Source organism: Pundamilia nyererei, unplaced genomic scaffold (assembly GCF_000239375.1).
Source record: "Pundamilia nyererei isolate P.nyererei 1_Seehausen unplaced genomic scaffold, PunNye1.0 scaffold00023, whole genome shotgun sequence".
Taxonomy (NCBI): Eukaryota; Metazoa; Chordata; class Actinopteri; order Cichliformes; family Cichlidae; genus Pundamilia; species Pundamilia nyererei.
The window spans coordinates 2,252-20,754 of record NW_005187424.1 but is presented as its reverse complement, the minus strand read 5'-3'; the positions used below and the strand labels follow the sequence as shown (position 1 = coordinate 20,754).

The window sequence follows — 18,503 nt, the reverse complement described above, 5'->3', positions numbered from 1 at the left end:
TGCATCTTTGTTTCATCGGTCTTAAATGCTCTTTTCACTGTTAAATCCTTCTGACTCTCTATAGTATTATTTTTTTTATATATACAAGACCTAAAAACCTTTAAATTAATCTCTGCATGTAGTCCTATATTACACCTAGTACGTGTATATCTTAGATTTAAGTTGCTTTTTACTTTTGGTATGAATACAGAATTTAACGACAATATTGTGTCTTGTATTATCACAGTATTTGTACATGCTTCTGTCCTGTCCCCTCATTTCCCTGTTCTTAAAATAAATAAATACAGTTTTAAATGAAGCCGTTGTTTGTAGTGAGGTGTCAAATTATGGCTTTAATGTTGGATTTTATATGGAAAACGCACACAAAAGGGTGCATCACTCGAGTGTGTGTGTGTGTGTGTGTGTGTGTGTGTGTGTGTGTTCACACTGCTCAAAAAGAATTCTGAGAACTTTGAATCATCAGAGTGAAGCGAGCATAAAGCACTGAACCTACTCCGGTGCAGGTGTGGCCACAGACCCTTGTTTATCCCTCCTGACTCATTTTTCCGTAGTTTCACTTTTCCTTAGTGACCTCGTCTCCTCTGGTAGGAGCCTATAGTACCTGCGCAACCTTCCAGCTCTACCAGGATGAAGCATTCATGGTTGGAGATATCAGGAGATGAGCAGTCTAAGGAGCTCAGAAAGAAAAGCGACTGAACTTTTTTAAGTTTCCTTGAAAACGTTTCATCTGAGAAGCTTCTTCAGTTCTAAGAGCAACTGGTGGAGAGTCTCAGATTTTAAGCCCTATGGGAGTGTCTATTGATCTTCTACCTAATCACATGACCCAAGGTGTGAAAACAGGTGTGGGTCACAATCAGCCAAAGTTTTGGGTGAGCCCATTGTGAGACCTAGCCCCACCCTATCATCTTTCCTTGGCTAATTGTGACCCACACCCGCTTTTCTTTCCGAGCTCCTTAAGACTACGATGAGCTAGATGACTGAGAACCTGAGGACAGCTGGACAGGACTATAGAGGGGTATAAAGGGTTCACGCTGAGCCCATGTGACAAGCGTGAAAGAACCTGGAGATGCTGCGGCGAGCGTCACTCTGTCGTGACAGACCTCCCCGGGCTATTGTTGGGACAGCACAGAGGAGCTGGACTACCTGTGCAGCCTGAATAGGCTGCACGTACCATCTCCTGTTACCGACAACAAGGACACTAACAAAAGCAGGTCAGAATCCGTTGTTGGTGTTGGCCCTGCTGTTCTCCGGTCCCTTCATTTCTTTGGAGCAGTGTGTTTTAGACTGAAGGGGAAAAAATAACCCACACTTGTGTTTAAATAGTTCCAGTGTGTATATTTTAATGCTTTGTGGATCATCAATCAGCAGGCTTAAGGCATTGCTCTGTCCTCAAAGATGTACCTCTACAATCCACAGGCAGTAATAAATACAGTACAGGTAGAGAGGAAGCAAATGTGTGTTCCTAACGAACAGGACTCAAGTTTCACACAACCTGACAGGAAGACAGTAGACGGGCACGTTCACAACACGCTGGCACAAACACAGACACACACCTGTTCACTTCACTAGTGGAACTGAAAAATTAACTTGTGTGGCACAGCGGACTTGATGCACTCACAAATCCGGCTGCAGAGCACACTTCAGGTCGCTGTCGTAGATTCTGCACTGCTTTTCACTTTTCCCCAAACGCCGATCCATTGGCTTTTGTCAATAAAAGGCAATTATAAGACATAAATTTTCACGTTGTATATATCTGTCAATATTTGCTCATTGCCACAGGTTACTGGCACAGACAGGCACATACTGTAGGTCCATGTGTAGAAGGTAGAAAGGCCGATTTGTCTTCTGCAACGTGGTTCTGAGTAGCGTCCTGAGGCAGAAGAGCATGGTCTCGTGTTTTCTAACATGCTGCTTTTTGGGTCTCCTCTAATGAAAACAACCTTCTGGGGCAGCTAATATCACAGCCACTGTAATGTATTTGTCTGATAATGCTGTTTAACAGGTAAATATCACTCTAACGTACGAGCAATCGAGGCATCTATATGTTTGTAAAGCAGGGTTTACATTGTATTTCACACCAATCCTGCAAGCTCTGCAAAAAAAAAAAAAGTTGTTTGAAGTGAACAACGGTGATCCGCTCAGTTCATGCTCCCCAGCTGACTGTAGACGTGCTCCAGGATCTGAGAGTAGGCCTGGTCTTTGGGAGCGTGGCAACTGAGAGAGCCCTGAGAAGGAGGACGAGCTCAGTCAGCCTGCCTGCAATCTGATCAGGTAAACAGTGAGACTTTAACTCACCTTAATTTTGTCCATCATGGTCGTATCAGGACACCAGTACTGGTTGAACTGGACGAGGTCAGGAGCTGCCCTGTAGTAGTCGACCAGCAGCATCTATGCAGAGGTTTTTTTGTTTTTGTTTAGTTACAGCATCACAGAAGCTTTTTCCAGTCTTTTCATACGATGCATCATGCAGTATCATACCATCTCATTAAGAACATCACTGGTGAGGAAGTTGTCCTGTACGTAGGTGACCTCGACAGCGACTGGGATGCCGTAGTCATTAGGTCTTTGCTGCAGAAAGAGACCACATGTGTCAGAAAAACTCAAACCCATTTCATCTGACACTGCAACCTAACCTGCTGACCTCTTAAAAACTTTTCCATTCCCTTTTAAGAAGCTTGAGTCTATTCCGAAAACGGTCACACTTTAATACAAACTGATGATAAGCAGCCTCATGAGAAGGTCAACGACAGCGCATCTGAAATTTCCACATTACAAAGAAAGACTGAGCCAACGATGGCCACGACTAACGTCTCTGTGAGCAGGGAGGCTTCGAAACTGAACAACTCATTATGAGACCCTTTGATGGGCCAGTTCTGGCTCCAGGCTGTACGTTTAGGTGAAGGGGACCAGTTCAAACACTTGCAGCACTCACCTCAGGTGGCGGTACGACCCAAAATGGAGTTATTGTTGATGCCACGCCTTGATTTCCGTGATAATACGGACCTGAAAGAGAAACGAGATGAAAGCTCAGCCACCAATGCGATGACACAGAGCCAGTGTCAGAGAGTTCTTATATTTTTCTGTTTGCAAACACAAACCTATATCAACATGTAGATTTGACCATCAACAGGCTTCACTGTGAGGTGTGGTATAAATAGGCTGTTTACGGCTCGTTTTTCATTTATTTTCTCGACAAATTCCCACATTACCCTTGAATGCAACACTGCTTGAAAGGCTGATATTGACACCTGCTATCTTGCAACATCTGCTGAAACCTGAACTCTATAAAGCTGTTATGCTGTAGAACTCTGAAATGTGCGTATAATCCTGCGATCTGCTAACATCTTTCTTAAAATAGTTTAAATGCATCATCCCGTCTGAAGTGCAGTGCACCGATTAATACTCAGTGAACCCGATCGTTTCTGCAGCACCGTTATGAAGGACGTACCACAGATGATGCCCAGGCAGGGCTGGAAGCCGTTGTTTGAGCCCTGCAGCCTCAGCTGATGGTCCATCTGTGAGTCGATGTCCTGCAGCGACGGCAGGGCCGGACCTCGCGGGTGACTGTGGTACCAGCCCACCAACGACAGCCCACGCATGAACAGGTTCTGACAAATCTGAGACGGCAAGCACGACAAAGAAACAATGATGGACGGCTCGTTTAATTTTCATTTTTATCAGATCAAATCAAAGAAATCACAGAAAAACTACTGCTCTGACTTTTTTGGCTGTATTTTGTAAGCAACTGTGTGATTTCACAGGATGAATTTGCAGATTTTTTTTTTTTGGATCTCCGTTTCTTCCTTCTCTTGTTCGAAAAAAAAAAAAAAAAAAAAAAAAAAGGAGCGTCGCTTCATGTACGCTTTTTTTTTTTTTTTAAACCACAGTGTGCTTTTTGGAGGATGAATTCTCTTTATATACACGTTTTCAAATTCAGATACACTCGTTGTGTAAAGGCCTTTGGATTGTAATTTTCATGCACAGCCATGATTAGAATTTGGATATTTAGTCAAGCCAAAGTTTATTTCTACAGCACATTTTGAAGAACCTGAGGTGACCACAGTGCTGTACAAGCGATACAAAATACACACTGCATACAACAGTCAGTAAATCAACACTAATAAAGTGGAATGGCACGGGATCAGGGGGGTTATACTGCACTGGGGGGAAGAATTACTTAAGTGACAGGAAACAATTCGTGAAGTCCGGTGAATATTCCTCATCATGCTTGGACATTGTGTGTGGTGTTCCACAAGGCTCTGTACGAGGTCCAAAATGAGTTATTATTTACATAAATTATATTTGCAAGGTCTCTGATATAAAATTAGTATAATTTGCAGACGGCACAAATATTTTTTGTTCTGGGGGAATCTAAAGGAGCTGCTCGATACGACAGGAACAAACTATCACTAAATCCAAGTAAAATTAAAATCGTCTTATTTGGGAAGTGCAGATTCATATAGATGGTGTGGCAATTGAAAGAGTTCTTGAACATAAGTTTCCTTGTGTGATAATAGAATAGCTTGAAGTCTCATATAAAATTATATATATAACAACATTTCAAGAAGTATTTCAATTTTGAGTAAAGTAAAACACATTCTGGACCACAAATCACTCCACATTCTCTACTATGGTTGCTACTGGTGTTTGTAAAGTACAGGGAGAAGGTAAGGCTCTGATCGGGTGTATCACCCACTATTTTCACAATAGGGATGTTTAAATATATATATATATATATATGTACATATGTGTGTGTGTGGGTGCACAGTATGTTCATATACGTAGATTTGCAAATTTGACGTGTTACTGGGGTTATAAAAAATAAATACGTGAAGCAAATTATAATGAAGAATTTCTGATGGACAGGGCATAAACAGGAAGAAGAAGTTTAGACTATGAGTTAATAAACAGTGGAAAGGGGGTGGGATTAAATAAGCTCATGCTTCTTCCTGCTCCTTTTTGAACATGTAAGTTATTTATTATTGTTATTGCTTTGTTTTCCTTTGTTTGTCTCTTTTTTCCTCTTTCATTGTTCTTATACTATTTAACCATGTTTAAAATAAAGACTCAATACAATCCAAAAATACACTAAAACTCAAGTAAATAATATAATAATAAAATGTGTATTTGCAAAATAAAAGCTAAGATAGTCTCAGCTAGACGTCAAAGCCAAAAACAACTTGATGCAGAGTCTTTGGATTCCTGTAGTTTTTGCTCGACTTCAGATTCGAAGACTCGCATCTCAGATGCAGGAAACTACTAAACACTTGTGTTGTTGTACATCATTTTAAAGGCAGACACATCAACAGCAACAACCTTCAGCTCGCAGGCGAAGATTCAAGCGCAATTTTTTGGTTGGTGTGGAAATGCGTGCTGCCAGGCTGCAAACTGCAGCTTGTAAGTGTTTGAAGTGGGTTTTTCCACCTCTGTGTTTCTGCGTGCGTTACCTCCTCCTCAACAGCGGAAGCCGAGTCTCTGTCTGCCAGCCTTGTCCGACACGGGAAAGCCCTCAAGACCGTCAGCACTGAAATACAGAGCGAGAGGAGGACAGCTTTAGCCCGGCGTTCTGTGGATTTGATCACTATGCTCTCTTTTGTTGGATAAAGTTGCACTCACGCTGCGTGTTGGTATCCCATCGTCCCCCGAGGTATCCCACCACCTCACTGGTGGTCAGGTGACAATGGAAGTCCTACAGCGGGAGAAGTGGGCAAGTTAGTCTCTTTACCTGTGATCAGTGTGGAGCTGGTCTGCTTGAAAGCGTGTTAATGCTTACCATTAGCAGCAGCACATTACTGGACACGGCTACATTGAAAGGCTGGAACCTGTTGATGGCTGAGAAGGCTGACAGCTCCACTAGTGTGTGTGGATCTCTGAGGACACAAGCACACCTTTCATCGTACTCTGATTCGCTTCATGCACAGAGCTGTGAAAGAAGTCAGGTAAGGTGGTACCTGGCAGCATCTCGGGTGCCCAAAGTGCAATATCTGACGGGAATTCTCTCTCTGTCAGTCCTCCGTGAAACCATCACATCTGTAACATTGAACAGATGAGGATGAGAGGAGGGGAGCGGGGAGGAGAGGGGGAGGGAGAGGAGGAGGAGGAGAGGAGGAAATGATACCATGTAGTCCAGGTTTGGTGTTTTTGTTCTTGTCGTCTGCCTGCACAGCTGCCTTTCCTTCCTCTTCATCCTCGTCATCATCTTCCTCACTCACCAAGCTCTGACATCACAGGAAGTAAAACAAATGTCAAAATAAAGTTCTGGTTACACTGGATTTACCTTACTGTAATGAATGTTTCATCGTTTCCTGTTTGCAGAGACTCCAAATCGATTTCACCATCACATTTTTCTTCTTCTTTACGTTTCCTTTTTTCCCGTCAGCATGTGAGTCAGCACTAGCTAATTGTCGTGTCAAACCACAACCTTTATTCTATTTTCACGGCCTGGCCAGTTTTAATACGTTTAAAGGCTCGATCGCCCTTTGACAAAACCTTGGAACCACTCCTTATTTTTAACACCACATCTGTTTAAAAGGGTCTTTCCGAGTACTTATACCATCACTCCACATTTCTGCAAACCGGGGATTTTAAACTGTGAGAAAAATATATACTGGTCCAGCTCACGATGTGACACGGGTCAAGTGTTCCTCCTGTTACAGGAAGTTAATAAATGTTTTGAATGTGGGCTCGCTTTCACATTTACATTTTCTAAGAGACAAAATGTCCCCGATGTCACCCTGCAGACGTGGTTCAGAGGCTGTTAATAAATAAGTGTCTGAAAAAAGGACACAATGTATTTCAAAGTGTGATTAAAAGGATTTTCCATCCATCCATCCTCTGCCGCTTATCCTTGTCAGGGTCACGGGTGGGCTGGAGCCTATCACAGCTGTCTTTAGGGTGAGAAGCGGGGTTCACCCTGGACAGGTTGCCAGTCTGTCACAGGGCTAACACACACACACACACACACACACACACACACACACACACACACACACACAGACAATCATTCAAACTTCCAGTGGACCAGTTGACCTGGTCCACTGGAAGACAACTGAGGAGTCAACTGAGGAAGCTTCGCCCCAGGAAGGCAGCAGGCCAAGACAAGGTGTGTCCTAGGATGCTAAAGGCGTGTGCTGCTGAACTTGGGGAGCCGCTACAAAGAGTCTTCAACCTCAGTCTGCTACTGAGGAGAGTGCCCGCCCTCTGGAAGACGTCCTGCATCGTCCCCAAAAAGAACCGGCCCAACGAGCTGAATAACTTCCAACCGGTGGCACTGACGTCACATCTTATAAAGACTCTAGAGCGGCTCTTCCTCAACCTCCTTCAACCACAGGTACAACATGCCCAGGATCCACTACAGTTCGCATACAAGGTGGATGTCGGAGTGGAGGACACCATCCTGTACCTCCTACACAGAGCCCACTCAAACCTGGACAAGGGAAAAGGCACGGTCAGGATCCTTTCTTGACTTGTCAAGTGCCTTGAATAAAATCCGGCCCTGTCTGCTCCAGGAGAAACTGGACAGGATGCAGGTGGAGACCCCTGCCTGGTCACTTGAATCTCCAACTACCTCACTGACAGACAACAGTATGTCACTGAAGGACATCACGTCTGACACTGTGGTCAGCAGCGCAGGAGAACCACAGGGAACTGTGCTGTCCCCTCTTCTCTTCACCCTGTACACCTCTGAGTTCTGCTATAACTCTGAATTATGCCACATTCAGAAGTTTGCAGACGACACAGCCATCATGGGGTGTATCTGGGATGATCAGGAAGAGGAGTACAGAAGTCTGGTGAGGAACTTTGTCACATGGAGTCACACAAACCACATTCAACTCAACACCTCAAAGACCAAGGAACTGGTTGTGGACTTTGGGAGGTCCAGACCAGGTCCACTGCCAGTTCAGATAGAGGGAGAGGAGGTAGAGGTGGTCAACACGTACAAGTACCTCGGGCTTTGGTTGAACAACAAACTGGACTGGTCATGCAGCACCTGTATAAAAAAGGCCAAGGCAGACTGTATTTCCTCAGGAGACTGAGGTCTTTTAACATCTGCAGGAAGCTCCTGAGGATGTTTTACCAGTCGGTGGTTGCCAGAGTGCTGTTCTATGCTGTGGTGTGCTGGGGGAGCAGCACAGCAAAGGAGGACATGCCCAGCCTGGAAAAACTAATCAGGAAGGCTGGCTCTGTGGTCGGCATGAAGCTGGACACTGGTTTATATATATATGTACATATTTCTTTCTCTTTTTAAATATCCAACAGTACAATAGACTCACAACATCCCCACTAACTTTATGTCTTTGGACTGTGGGGGGAAGTCGGAGTACCCGGAAACATGGGGAGAACATGCTAACTCCACACAGGAACACCCTGACCTGGTGGAATTGAACGAGGACTTTCTCGCTATGGGGCAACAATGCTAACCACCATTTTTTTATTTTTACATTCTGAAATCGTTTCAGTGTCTTATTTCATTTGCAGGCGACAGGCTGGACAGGACATAACGATGCTTATGTCACAATGGATGCTGGCTCTGTGTTACACCACGACAACATGCAGTTTTTACGTGGTTTCACTGCCAGAGCTGAAATTTCATGTATTAGATAAGAAAAGAAAAACTAACCTCTTCACACGGTTAAGAAATTATAATCCTGTAAAGGTTTAAATGTTTATAACGTCTACTAAGTAATCATTTTAGAAATGTCTAAACCTTCACGCTTTAAGTAATACTGTTCATTTCTTATACCTGTTCTGAGTTTTACTTTGACATCTGTGTTTACAATAATTTTTTCTTGTATTCATCACAGTCACTAAAAATAAGAGTTGTTTATACTGTAAACAAGCGTCACAAGGTGGATGTGTTGTGCTTTACCTCATCGGTGAAACATGGAAAAAGAGCTTTGTGAAAGAGTGATACTCTCACAGATATTACTTCCTGTAAGTCACGTGACCAGACGAGCAGTGAGGGGATGTGTTCATGAGTAACACAGGTGAGAGGAAACTCAAGGTCGTGACTTAATTATTAGACTTTGAACATTAAAAACTCAGTTTAAAGTCTAAAAGCAAGGATAATAAAATAGGCTTAGAAATCTGTACTAACCCATTTTTACACAAAATACATTTTGTAATGGAAGCACCAAATATTAGGAATGCTCCCCTTCAGTCATGCTCCTCTCACCATGTCGGCACTGGGCTGGTACTTGTGCAGCCAGGTGGTTTTGTACTGGACCAGCTTCTGTCCCCGGTACCGCACCGACGCCCAGCCGCAGCCAGACTTTTTGGCCGGGTTCACCAGGCGTTTGCAGTGAGTCGCCCAGGCGCTGGGGGAGTTGAAGATCTGGCCCGTCTCCACCCATCGGATTTTCCCATCAGTCAGCAGGTCTCCCACAAAGTTCTTACCCTGCAGGAGGAGAGAAAGCAAGAGTTTATGACCTCCTGTCAAGTCACGCATACTGTGGTGAGTCAGAATCATGTTCACATAACTGCTACGTGTTATTACCAGATAGTGTATGGCTAGCACGCCGTCCCCGGGCTCCACCAGGCCATCCTTGAGGAGCACTCTGAGGGTGATGCCCCTGCGGGTGAGCAGGGAGCCCCGGCCTGAGCTGGACCGCAAGTCTGCCTCCTCCCCTCCGCTCAGCTCCTCCTCATCCTCCTCTCCTCCATCCTCCACCACCTGTGGAGAGCTGGGAGGCTCTGACCCTAGGGAAGCACAAAGCAAAACTGGGATGTTGGCTTGGTACAATGCATGAACCGTGTTCTCATGCAGCAGGCTGTGAATGGCACATTGCTGCGTTTACGTGTGTGTATGTGTAGACTGACTGTGTTTCAGAGGCAGAACAAACAAACGCGCATTACTGACAGCGTCATGGCAGCCTGCATCCTCCATAACCGCAGGAGCTCAATGATAATAAGCGTGTGCACACGTGATGAAGAGGAAACCGAAACTGGCCCTTCGTGGATTCACGAGATCGGCGGGCCTTTGTTTCCTGCTACTTGACAACGGGCCTGCCGCTCACCCCCTCACCCCGCACCCTCACCCAGAGCTCCGTTATCCTCACCCATGTCTCAGGGAGCGAGCCTGTGCGCGGCCCGGTGTGAGCGGCTCGTTCCCGGTCCGTGTCCGGTGGTTGTTGAGAACGAGCTGAAGGCGTCCGCGGCTGCGCGGCTGGTTTCCTCGTTGTGCTGCTTTACCGTCCCCCCCACCGCCCTCTGCCTTCCCCCCCTCTCTCTCTCTCTCTCTTATGTTCCACAGCGTGCCGTGCCGTTATCCGCGCTTTGTGTCACCGTGGAGCAGGAACCCTGTCAGACCAGCTCACAGAAACACGAACCGTGACGCTTTTCTCCGCCAACACCACGAAGCGCTGCCGCGTGCGCGTGCACGTGCAGCGGGTGCCGTTCGGTGAGTTGTGCGTCGGCGGGATCGTGCAGAAACCGCGGAGCTCTCAGTCACCGGAAGCGACCGAGCGGTTCCTCCTTTATCTCCGACACCGAGCACATTTACCGGGAAGCTGCCGGCGGAGGGCAGCAAACCTCCAGCAGCCTGTCCTCCTCACCGGGCCAACCGTATGCCGCCCCCTGCTGGCAGCTCCGAGCGCAGCAGCTGGCCGTTCTCTGGTGTTCAGTGGAGAGGGGCTCTGATCTCAAGCATTTAGACCAGGGGTTTTAAACTTGCGGCCACGTCACCCCTACATTGACGTGAGAAATGTAACACAATTTGGCCCTTGAAGGGACTTTTTTTTTGTTAGGGAGGATTTGTTTATTGTTGAGTGCAATGTTAAAATAAGTTCTTTAAAAAGGCAAAAATAATTTCATATGAAGGAACTATGAGCAGAGAGTACAGACATGCGGAGGGATTTGGCTCTGTTAGTTAGGTGAGAGAACAAAAACTAATGTGTACACTTATATCTGCATTTTTATTTTGTTAAATATAAACAAAAGTATAGCAGAACCCTGCCGCATGTCTGACTAGAATGAGAGAACCAATGTGTTTTTTTGGTAGTTCAATGAAAGGCTTCAGTTAGTTAAGAGTGAGAAAAAAAATAAGCCCGTGTTTGCAGTTTTGATTTGTTATACAATATCAAATTTTTTAAAAGTGTTTTGTTGTTTGTTTGGTTGGGTTTTTTGTACTACTTGAACACTAAAGTGGCCCTCCAATGAGACGACAGTGCCACCCGTGGCCCACAGCTCATTTGAGTTTGAGACCGCTGATTTAGACCCTTTACTTTAGTCACAGTATTCAAAACATTAAAGTCAGGAAATGAGAAGCGTTGTTTATCAGAAAGGTTTCTGCCTGTTTTTGTTGAATTAAGCTCGGCAGGATCTAAAAACCGGCTCCATAAAATAAAAGTGTTTATGATTTTGACACCGTTCCCATTTAAAGAAGTGCAAGAAGAATTTATTTTGTACCTTAGTGGAGAAAACTCTTTAAAACACTTAAAAACCAACAGAAACTATGAGGAGCAGCAGAGTTCATGTGAATGCCTCCGTACCGTGTTAAAATTAGCTGAAATAATTTGATGACATAAAACACGTCTCCTAAATGATTTAGCAATCATACATTTGTACTTACATAACTTTACTTGTAACTTCATTGCAAAAGAGTTTTTTTTCTTTTCTTAAATCTTTATTTTCAATCCATCAGCCTTTGGTATCATTATCACCCCACCGTGGGGCGGGTGGGCCGCAGGTGTATCTACACAAAATGTTGGATGAATTCAAATCTCAGTGACCTTGACCTCAAAAAAGTCTTGTGAATGCGATAATTTGAGACATGGGTGATGAAGGATTTTCAAACTGACACCATAGGAGGAGGCAGCCTGCAGTATGTTTAAACGCTCTGTTACTTACTGCGGATTTTAACAGGTATTATTAATAACTGTCTCTATTCTATCATTCTACTGTATTTGTATAAGGACAGACAGATTGTGCTAAGACTGCTGGACTGTTGTCATGGCAGTGACAGTAAATATTTTCAGTGAATCAAATACATTACAGAAGTGTATACACTGTAATCTGATTACACATACATTGCATAATAAAAGAAATGCATGACCTTCTGCAGACAGAGTGATTATAACAGTAGACCAGACATTTTTTTTATTATTTTTTCACTTATCATCAGATAGAAATGCGGTGATACTGCTCTCTGCCCAGGTTTACACTAGCACCATGTGCCCAAACAAGCCACAGCGATGCATTCCACAGCAACTACAGGACAAGCTGGCTCATGTTTAGAAAACTTGCATGAAGTCAATTCTACCTGCTCCAGGATCCACCTTAATTTTCACTGTGAGGTTTCCACTTGCAGCTGCTGCACGTAAGGAGGAGAGAGCCGAAAGCATTATGTGCGTGCAGTTCTTGCGCTGACGCACACCCTCCTTCTCTTAAGTTCTCTAGTCAGATCTAATCTGTTGAGTACTGAGGACGTACCACCACCTGGTAGGAGAACAGGTTTGAGTGGCACGGGTAGACTTGTTCTGAGATGCTGGGAACAGCTATGGGGCTGTCGCTGTCAACAGCATTAAATTCGTTCACGTGGAACACGTGCCTTCCTGCGCACATGAGAATGAGCCTGTTGCTGTAGCGGATGCGGCCCTCCATCTCACTGGGTAAATTCTTTTCTTCAATCTTCAAGCTGATCGCTGGTAAAGAAGCACATGTGACACTTTGCTTCGTGCAGTCTTCCTCTCTGACGTAGGCCGTGACTTTCCAGCGCATGGTGTGAAAAGCGAAATAGGCGCTGTTATGAACCGGGGTTTGGAAATCAGACGTCAGGCTGCTGACTCGCTGGCCTCGAAGGATGTAGACCCCGGAGTGCTGGTAAGCTCGGATCTCCTGACTGCTGAAGGTGAAGCTCCACGGTCTGCCAGTGTAAATCCTGGGTGTGTAGATGGTTCCTGTCAGGTCCCTGAGGAGCATTTTTACAGGAAGAGCATTAAACTGAAACCCCTCCAGCTTGCTAGCGTGGTACTCTGAGCTGTCAAGACTGTATAAGTCCTCAGCTGGTATCATCGGGAAGCGGACGAGATTTAGAAGTATCTCACGCATGGTTGCGTTTCCTCGAGCTTCTGCCCATCTCTCCAGTCCGCTCAGGACGACTGTTTCGTTACGCACCACGAGGTCTGAGCGAGAAAGGAGTGCTTTGACCAGATTAAAAGGAAGGCTTGTCCAGGCCGGGGAGTTGATCAGCGCCTCGCAGTTCCACGCCAGGTAGCGAAGACATAGTTGCTGCAGCGTGTCGTCACTTCTGCGAACTGCGTACTCATAAAGAGAGTTCTGACTTTGGAAGGTGGGGTCCTCGGGGAGAAACAGTCTGAAGAGATTCGCAGCCTCATTGTGATATTCAGTCAGGCCCCAGTCAGAAGCCATTTTCAGGATGCAGTGGGAGGAGGCTAATGTGACCGTAATCTTCCTCGTGTAGAAGTATCTGAAATTCAAAAATTTGATTGACAGATCACAGGTTTACATAGAAATATGTGCAAGTGTGAACTTTTTATACCTGACAAATATATCTGCATGTTGGCTGCAATCAGAAGACACGTTAATGAGCAAGCTGCTGAGGTCTGGATGCAAAGCCTTGAGGTTTGAATTGAGAGAAAGGATGACCCTGTGAGCACAGATGGTCTCCACTATGTTGTTATCCACTGCCACTGCAATGTCCACGTCACAGTCCTGTCTGCTGTCAAACAGCTCGCCTAGCTGCTGAGAGAGGCTTGCATTGTGGTCCAACGTGTACTCGTGGTTGAGGTCCCTGCTCTGAGGCTCCGCCCCTGATATAGATCAACATAGACACGGTTAATACACCTGTTTCTAAGACAAATGTCTTTCTGACCTTTATTTCTCAGAGGAGGTTGGAGACTTCTGTCCTTATGCTAACATCCTCACCTTTCTCACATCTAACTCCGGCATCTTCGCCGTGACCGCAGTTATGGACCCCCCAGCCAGGAAACGTACACTGGAGTAGGTTAATCTCCGACCCACCGCAGGTTAAATCGTCCATCCAGATGTTACCGACCCCTAAAACCAAAACAGCCACACAATTACAGTCTAGCCATTAACCACTGAAATGTAGCGCGTAAGAGGAGCGTCGTGGTTTTGTTACCGGCGCCAAATGCAGCTGATCCAGGAGCCTCGGCTGCACCAGGGAAACGCAGCTGTCGACAAACTACATGAGCGTCATTTATGTCCCAGCCATCGTCGCAAATCGTCCCCCAAACTCCATCGTGAAAGATCTCCACACGGCCCTCGGAGTATTCCTGGCCACCAGCCAGCCTGATGTAACCTTCTTCATAGGCTAAAGGAACAACAATGCAGTGTAATCGATTTATTTGGGATTTATGGAGAAAGATGAAGGATCATGTAGATTTCACAGCACAACAGATATATAGCTATTTTCCCACTTTTATTTAAAAATACTGATATCAGATCAGCGGTGGTTCGTTCTAGAGACTGTAACAGGCTGCAGAAATTCACAGCAATATGAGCAAACGTCTCGACAGCGTTAGTACTGTACACAGCGTTACAACATCAGCTGTTCTTTACAGTGACCAGGGTTAAGACCATGCAGTTATTAAACAAACAAACAAACAAACAAACAAACAAACATGTTTTTAAAAAATGAACATCACTTTTAATTCAATTCAGTTGTATTTATACAGGGCCAAATCACAACAACAGTTGCCTCAAGGTACTTTATATTGTAAGGTAGACCCTGGAATTTCCTCCCAGGACAGGAAAAGTAATTAAGTGAGCTGTGACCATAAATGTTTTTCTTATAAATTTTGGATTCATTATTGCACATATATAAAGCATTAAATAAAACTAAAGTGCATCATTATTAGCACTTGCATTACTACTATCGCGGCTATGTTAGGTGCAAACATCTGAAACCTTTCTTTGTATCTGCACACCTCATACCGTGATAGCCAGTTGGTGTTGGGTTGTGATTGGCTGCCATGTTAGTAAACGAACTCATAACAACATCCTGAGAATGCTCATAATCCTCTGTGCTGGTAATAATTATTTATTTATTTGTTGTGACACGATAACTTTATAAAGTAACCCTTAAACTGTCGACTGACGGTTTCTTGCGGTTATGAAACCTTGGAAACAAGCGACAACCTCATCAAGAACATGCATGCACATGCACATGTGTTTTAGGTGTGTTCTAATACTAAACAAACAACACTACACTTGTGTTCAGCTTAGATTGTAACATTAATAGAGAATTGAGTTTAATGGGAAATCAGTTTTACTCACCACTGGATAAGGTGACGCTCAGCAGAAGAATACAGAATAAAAAAGCATTTCCATTCATTTTAATGGCACTAAACTGGAGACAAAAGGCAAAAGTGCAACACGTTTCTGTATTAAAAATGCGTTCTTTTCTTTATCAGCAATCATCCTGCTTCTTTCACACTTGAGCATAATAATGATGTTTCTGCTTTAAAAAAAATACATCAGAGTTTTAAGAGTTGGAGAAGTTTTGTGTGCACATCATCACATTCAAATGCAGCTTTGCAGAGCAGCGACTGAAATCATAAAAGAAAAACTAAACGTCCTTTTCTTCGTTGCCAGCAAATCATCAATCATACGCATTCCTGACCAAAGCTAGGAAAGGACTTACCAGAGCTCCAGGTTAAGAAAAGCTGCTCTGTGATGAGGTCCGTCAGTCCGTGAACTGAAGGAGCCACTTTACTTACTTTATTTGTAGGCGGTGGTTTTCCAGGAATTACCACACCCAACGTGCTTTTCAAACAACTTGGGATGATGCCACATTTAGTTCCAAAACATATGACTTTGTCACAAAAGATTCATAACGAGGCTTTATATTTTAATGGCCAATAATATTTTCATGAGATTATGGATAGATCATACTCAATACAATGAGAAGTGAAAATAGTAAAAACAGAAAACAGGACGAAATGTAGACTTTAAACTTAAATATTGCATTTCTAAGCTATGTTGGATCATGTATAGCAGTTGGTCATGCATACTTTTGGGGTCCCCAGACTGCCCCACCCCATGCTGCCCGTACATGAGCCAGAGATAAAGTTATTTCAAAGCCAGAAGTTGATGTTTGTTTAGAGGCCTGAGTCCATCACCAGCAGATGGCGACATCATGAAGCCCAAAGAGCTCAGACAGACGACGACTTCAGTCCGGTTCCTCAGCAATGCTCAAGCATCCAGGCTCACTGTCACATTGTTAGCATGAGCTGTGCTCGCCCTGCTGTGACTAAAAGCTTTTAAACCATCACCAGGCTCGATGAACGCAGCTGCAGAAATAAAAACAGCTGTGCTTCCATCATCTCACCTCCACATCCTTCCTGCTTCACCTTCAAGTGATCGAGCAGCTGTGAATTTCTGGAATGTTTTCAATCATTAACATGTCTCCCAGCACGAATTTCTCGATGTGTGTTTCCAAATAAACACAGTTTTTAGTCTGTATCCAGTGTGAATGCATCATCCCATAACTGTGAAATTCAGCTACAGTTTATCACAGGGATCAAATGTTTTTCACTATCCTTGATCTTACGGAGCCCCGCACGGGACATGGGAGAGAAAAAAATTACGATGAACTTTTGCGAGAAAACAAATTCAGGATCTCGCAAAACTTATGCGAGATCTCGCAAAACGTCGGAGCATTTTTGCAAATATGTGATGTCTTGTAAACCGAGCAGATATCTGACGTTTACACAACTACATTCACGCCTCAAAATATCTTAAAAGTGTATTTTGTGACCCAGAAAGAGTAATATTACAACTAAGTAGCTGCCGCCATTGTTGGAATTCAACTTTTGCGAGATCTCGCAAAAGTTTTGCGAGATCCCGAGTTTGTTTTGCGAGATCTCGCAAAAGTTTTGCGAGATCTCGAGTTAGTTTTGCAACGAGATCTCGCAAACAAACTCGGGATCTCACAAAAGTTGAATTCCAACAATGGCGGCAGCTACTTAGTTGTAATATTACGGAGCCCCGCAGGGGACATGGGAGGGAAAAAAAATAAAGACGGACTTTTGCGAGTTTGTTTTGCGAGATCTCACAAAACTTTTGGGAGATCCCGAGTTTGTTTTGTTGCCATTGTTGGAATTCAACAAACTCGGGATCTCGCAAAAGTTCATCGTATTTTTTTTTCTCCCATGTCCCTTGCGGGGCTCCGTATGATCTACACCAGAGAGTAATTAATAATTAATAATAGTTGTTTAACAATGTTAAAATTTTATGTGATGACAGAAACCAATAGCAGCTTGTGCTGATTTAACTTGGTGAAAATCAGGTCACGCCCAAGGTCACACCAAATATAAAAGCAAACAGAGCAAACCTCCGCCGCTTCTTCAAAACCAGCCGTGGGCAACCAGCCATCACAGACTGATACAGCTACTAAAGATTTAAATGAAGAATATTTAAAACTTTCTGATTAACACTGCAGACACTAAATAGGCAATATTTATTTACCTGTGTAGGTACACCTGTTGGTAAATATGCGTATAGAGCAGTGTGGTAAAGTAGCAGAAGCAGAAGCTTCAGATTTTATAAAAGGATGACATGTAGCTCTCATGCTTTCCATCTTCAGCAGCTAATTTTTCAGTGTTTCAGCTCTATGAGGATCAACGGGTGGGAACTTCTTATTATAAGAGCTTAAAATAATGACGACTAAACATGATGAGTGTGTTTCACAGCGATAAGCTGATGAACATGATGATAACACCAGTTTCAGTCTTACACTGGGTAAAGGATGCAGCTGAAAGCCACATTTACCACATATGATAATCGTACTTTCCACTGAAGCAAACTGCTCAATAAAAGTTCACCTCAACACTCCTACAAACACATGCTGGCATCATGCTCGGTCTGCAAAAATTTCTACTCATCTGTGTCCTGGCATGCTTCGTACAACTTGGTAAGAACTGCAACTGCAAGATGATTGGATCATATCACTCATCAGACCTCACTGTTAAATATAAGCTCTCCTCTTTCTCTCCTGTCCGTCTTTCTCTATATTTATTTTAAATCCCTCTTTAATACTCTTGCACCTGTTTACTTGTCCAATCTGCTGAAGCCCTATGCCCCCCCTCTTTCACTCCAGTCAGCTAAGCAGCTGTTTCTCTCAGTCCCTAAATCGCGGCTGAAACTTAGAGGAGACTGAGTGTGACTGTTGTGGCCCCGAAGCTTTGGGGTGAGCTTCCTCTTCACATTAGGCAATCTACTTCAGTGGTGGTCTATAAATTCAGGTTAAAAACTCAATGTTAGACACTGGCTTTCAACTCAGTGGGTAACTGACACTTGTTTTACTGTAATCTATTCATTCTATTTATTATACTTATATGGTACTTATATGGTATATTTCTGCTGCACAGCACTTTGGTCACCCATGTGTTGCTTTTAAAGTGCTACATAGGGGATGACAATGTAGCCGGTGTATCAGAAAAACTCAGGAGAGTTTTCTCCAAGCATGACATCCCGGTGCATTTCAGACCCAGCAACACGCTCAGACAAAAACTGGTTCA

The 18,503-nt window shown here is 44.1% G+C and overlaps 2 protein-coding genes across 2 annotated transcripts; both read right to left on the bottom strand.

Moving 5' to 3' along the window:
• Window positions 1-1,314: 1,314 nt before the first annotated feature.
• On the bottom strand, window positions 1,315-10,559 carry mpnd (MPN domain containing). Its single transcript, XM_005727047.2, has 13 exons — window positions 10,059-10,559; window positions 9,497-9,699; window positions 9,176-9,397; window positions 6,119-6,218; window positions 5,952-6,030; window positions 5,774-5,870; window positions 5,617-5,689; window positions 5,448-5,524; window positions 3,449-3,617; window positions 2,933-3,003; window positions 2,479-2,568; window positions 2,296-2,388; window positions 1,315-2,225 (listed from the first exon to the last, which is right to left on the bottom strand). The coding sequence occupies exons 1-13, from the start codon at window positions 10,060-10,062 to the stop codon at window positions 2,139-2,141; spliced, it is 1,365 nt and encodes a 454-aa protein (XP_005727104.1). The 5' UTR covers window positions 10,063-10,559; the 3' UTR covers window positions 1,315-2,138.
• Window positions 10,560-11,590: 1,031 nt separating this feature from the next.
• On the bottom strand, window positions 11,591-15,326 carry LOC102197826 (galectin-3-binding protein B-like). The gene is made up of 5 exons (XM_005727046.1): window positions 15,259-15,326; window positions 14,102-14,293; window positions 13,885-14,016; window positions 13,499-13,769; window positions 11,591-13,426 (listed from the first exon to the last, which is right to left on the bottom strand). The coding sequence occupies exons 1-5, from the start codon at window positions 15,314-15,316 to the stop codon at window positions 12,403-12,405; spliced, it is 1,677 nt and encodes a 558-aa protein (XP_005727103.1). The 5' UTR covers window positions 15,317-15,326; the 3' UTR covers window positions 11,591-12,402.
• Between the last annotated feature and the right edge of the window lie 3,177 nt (window positions 15,327-18,503).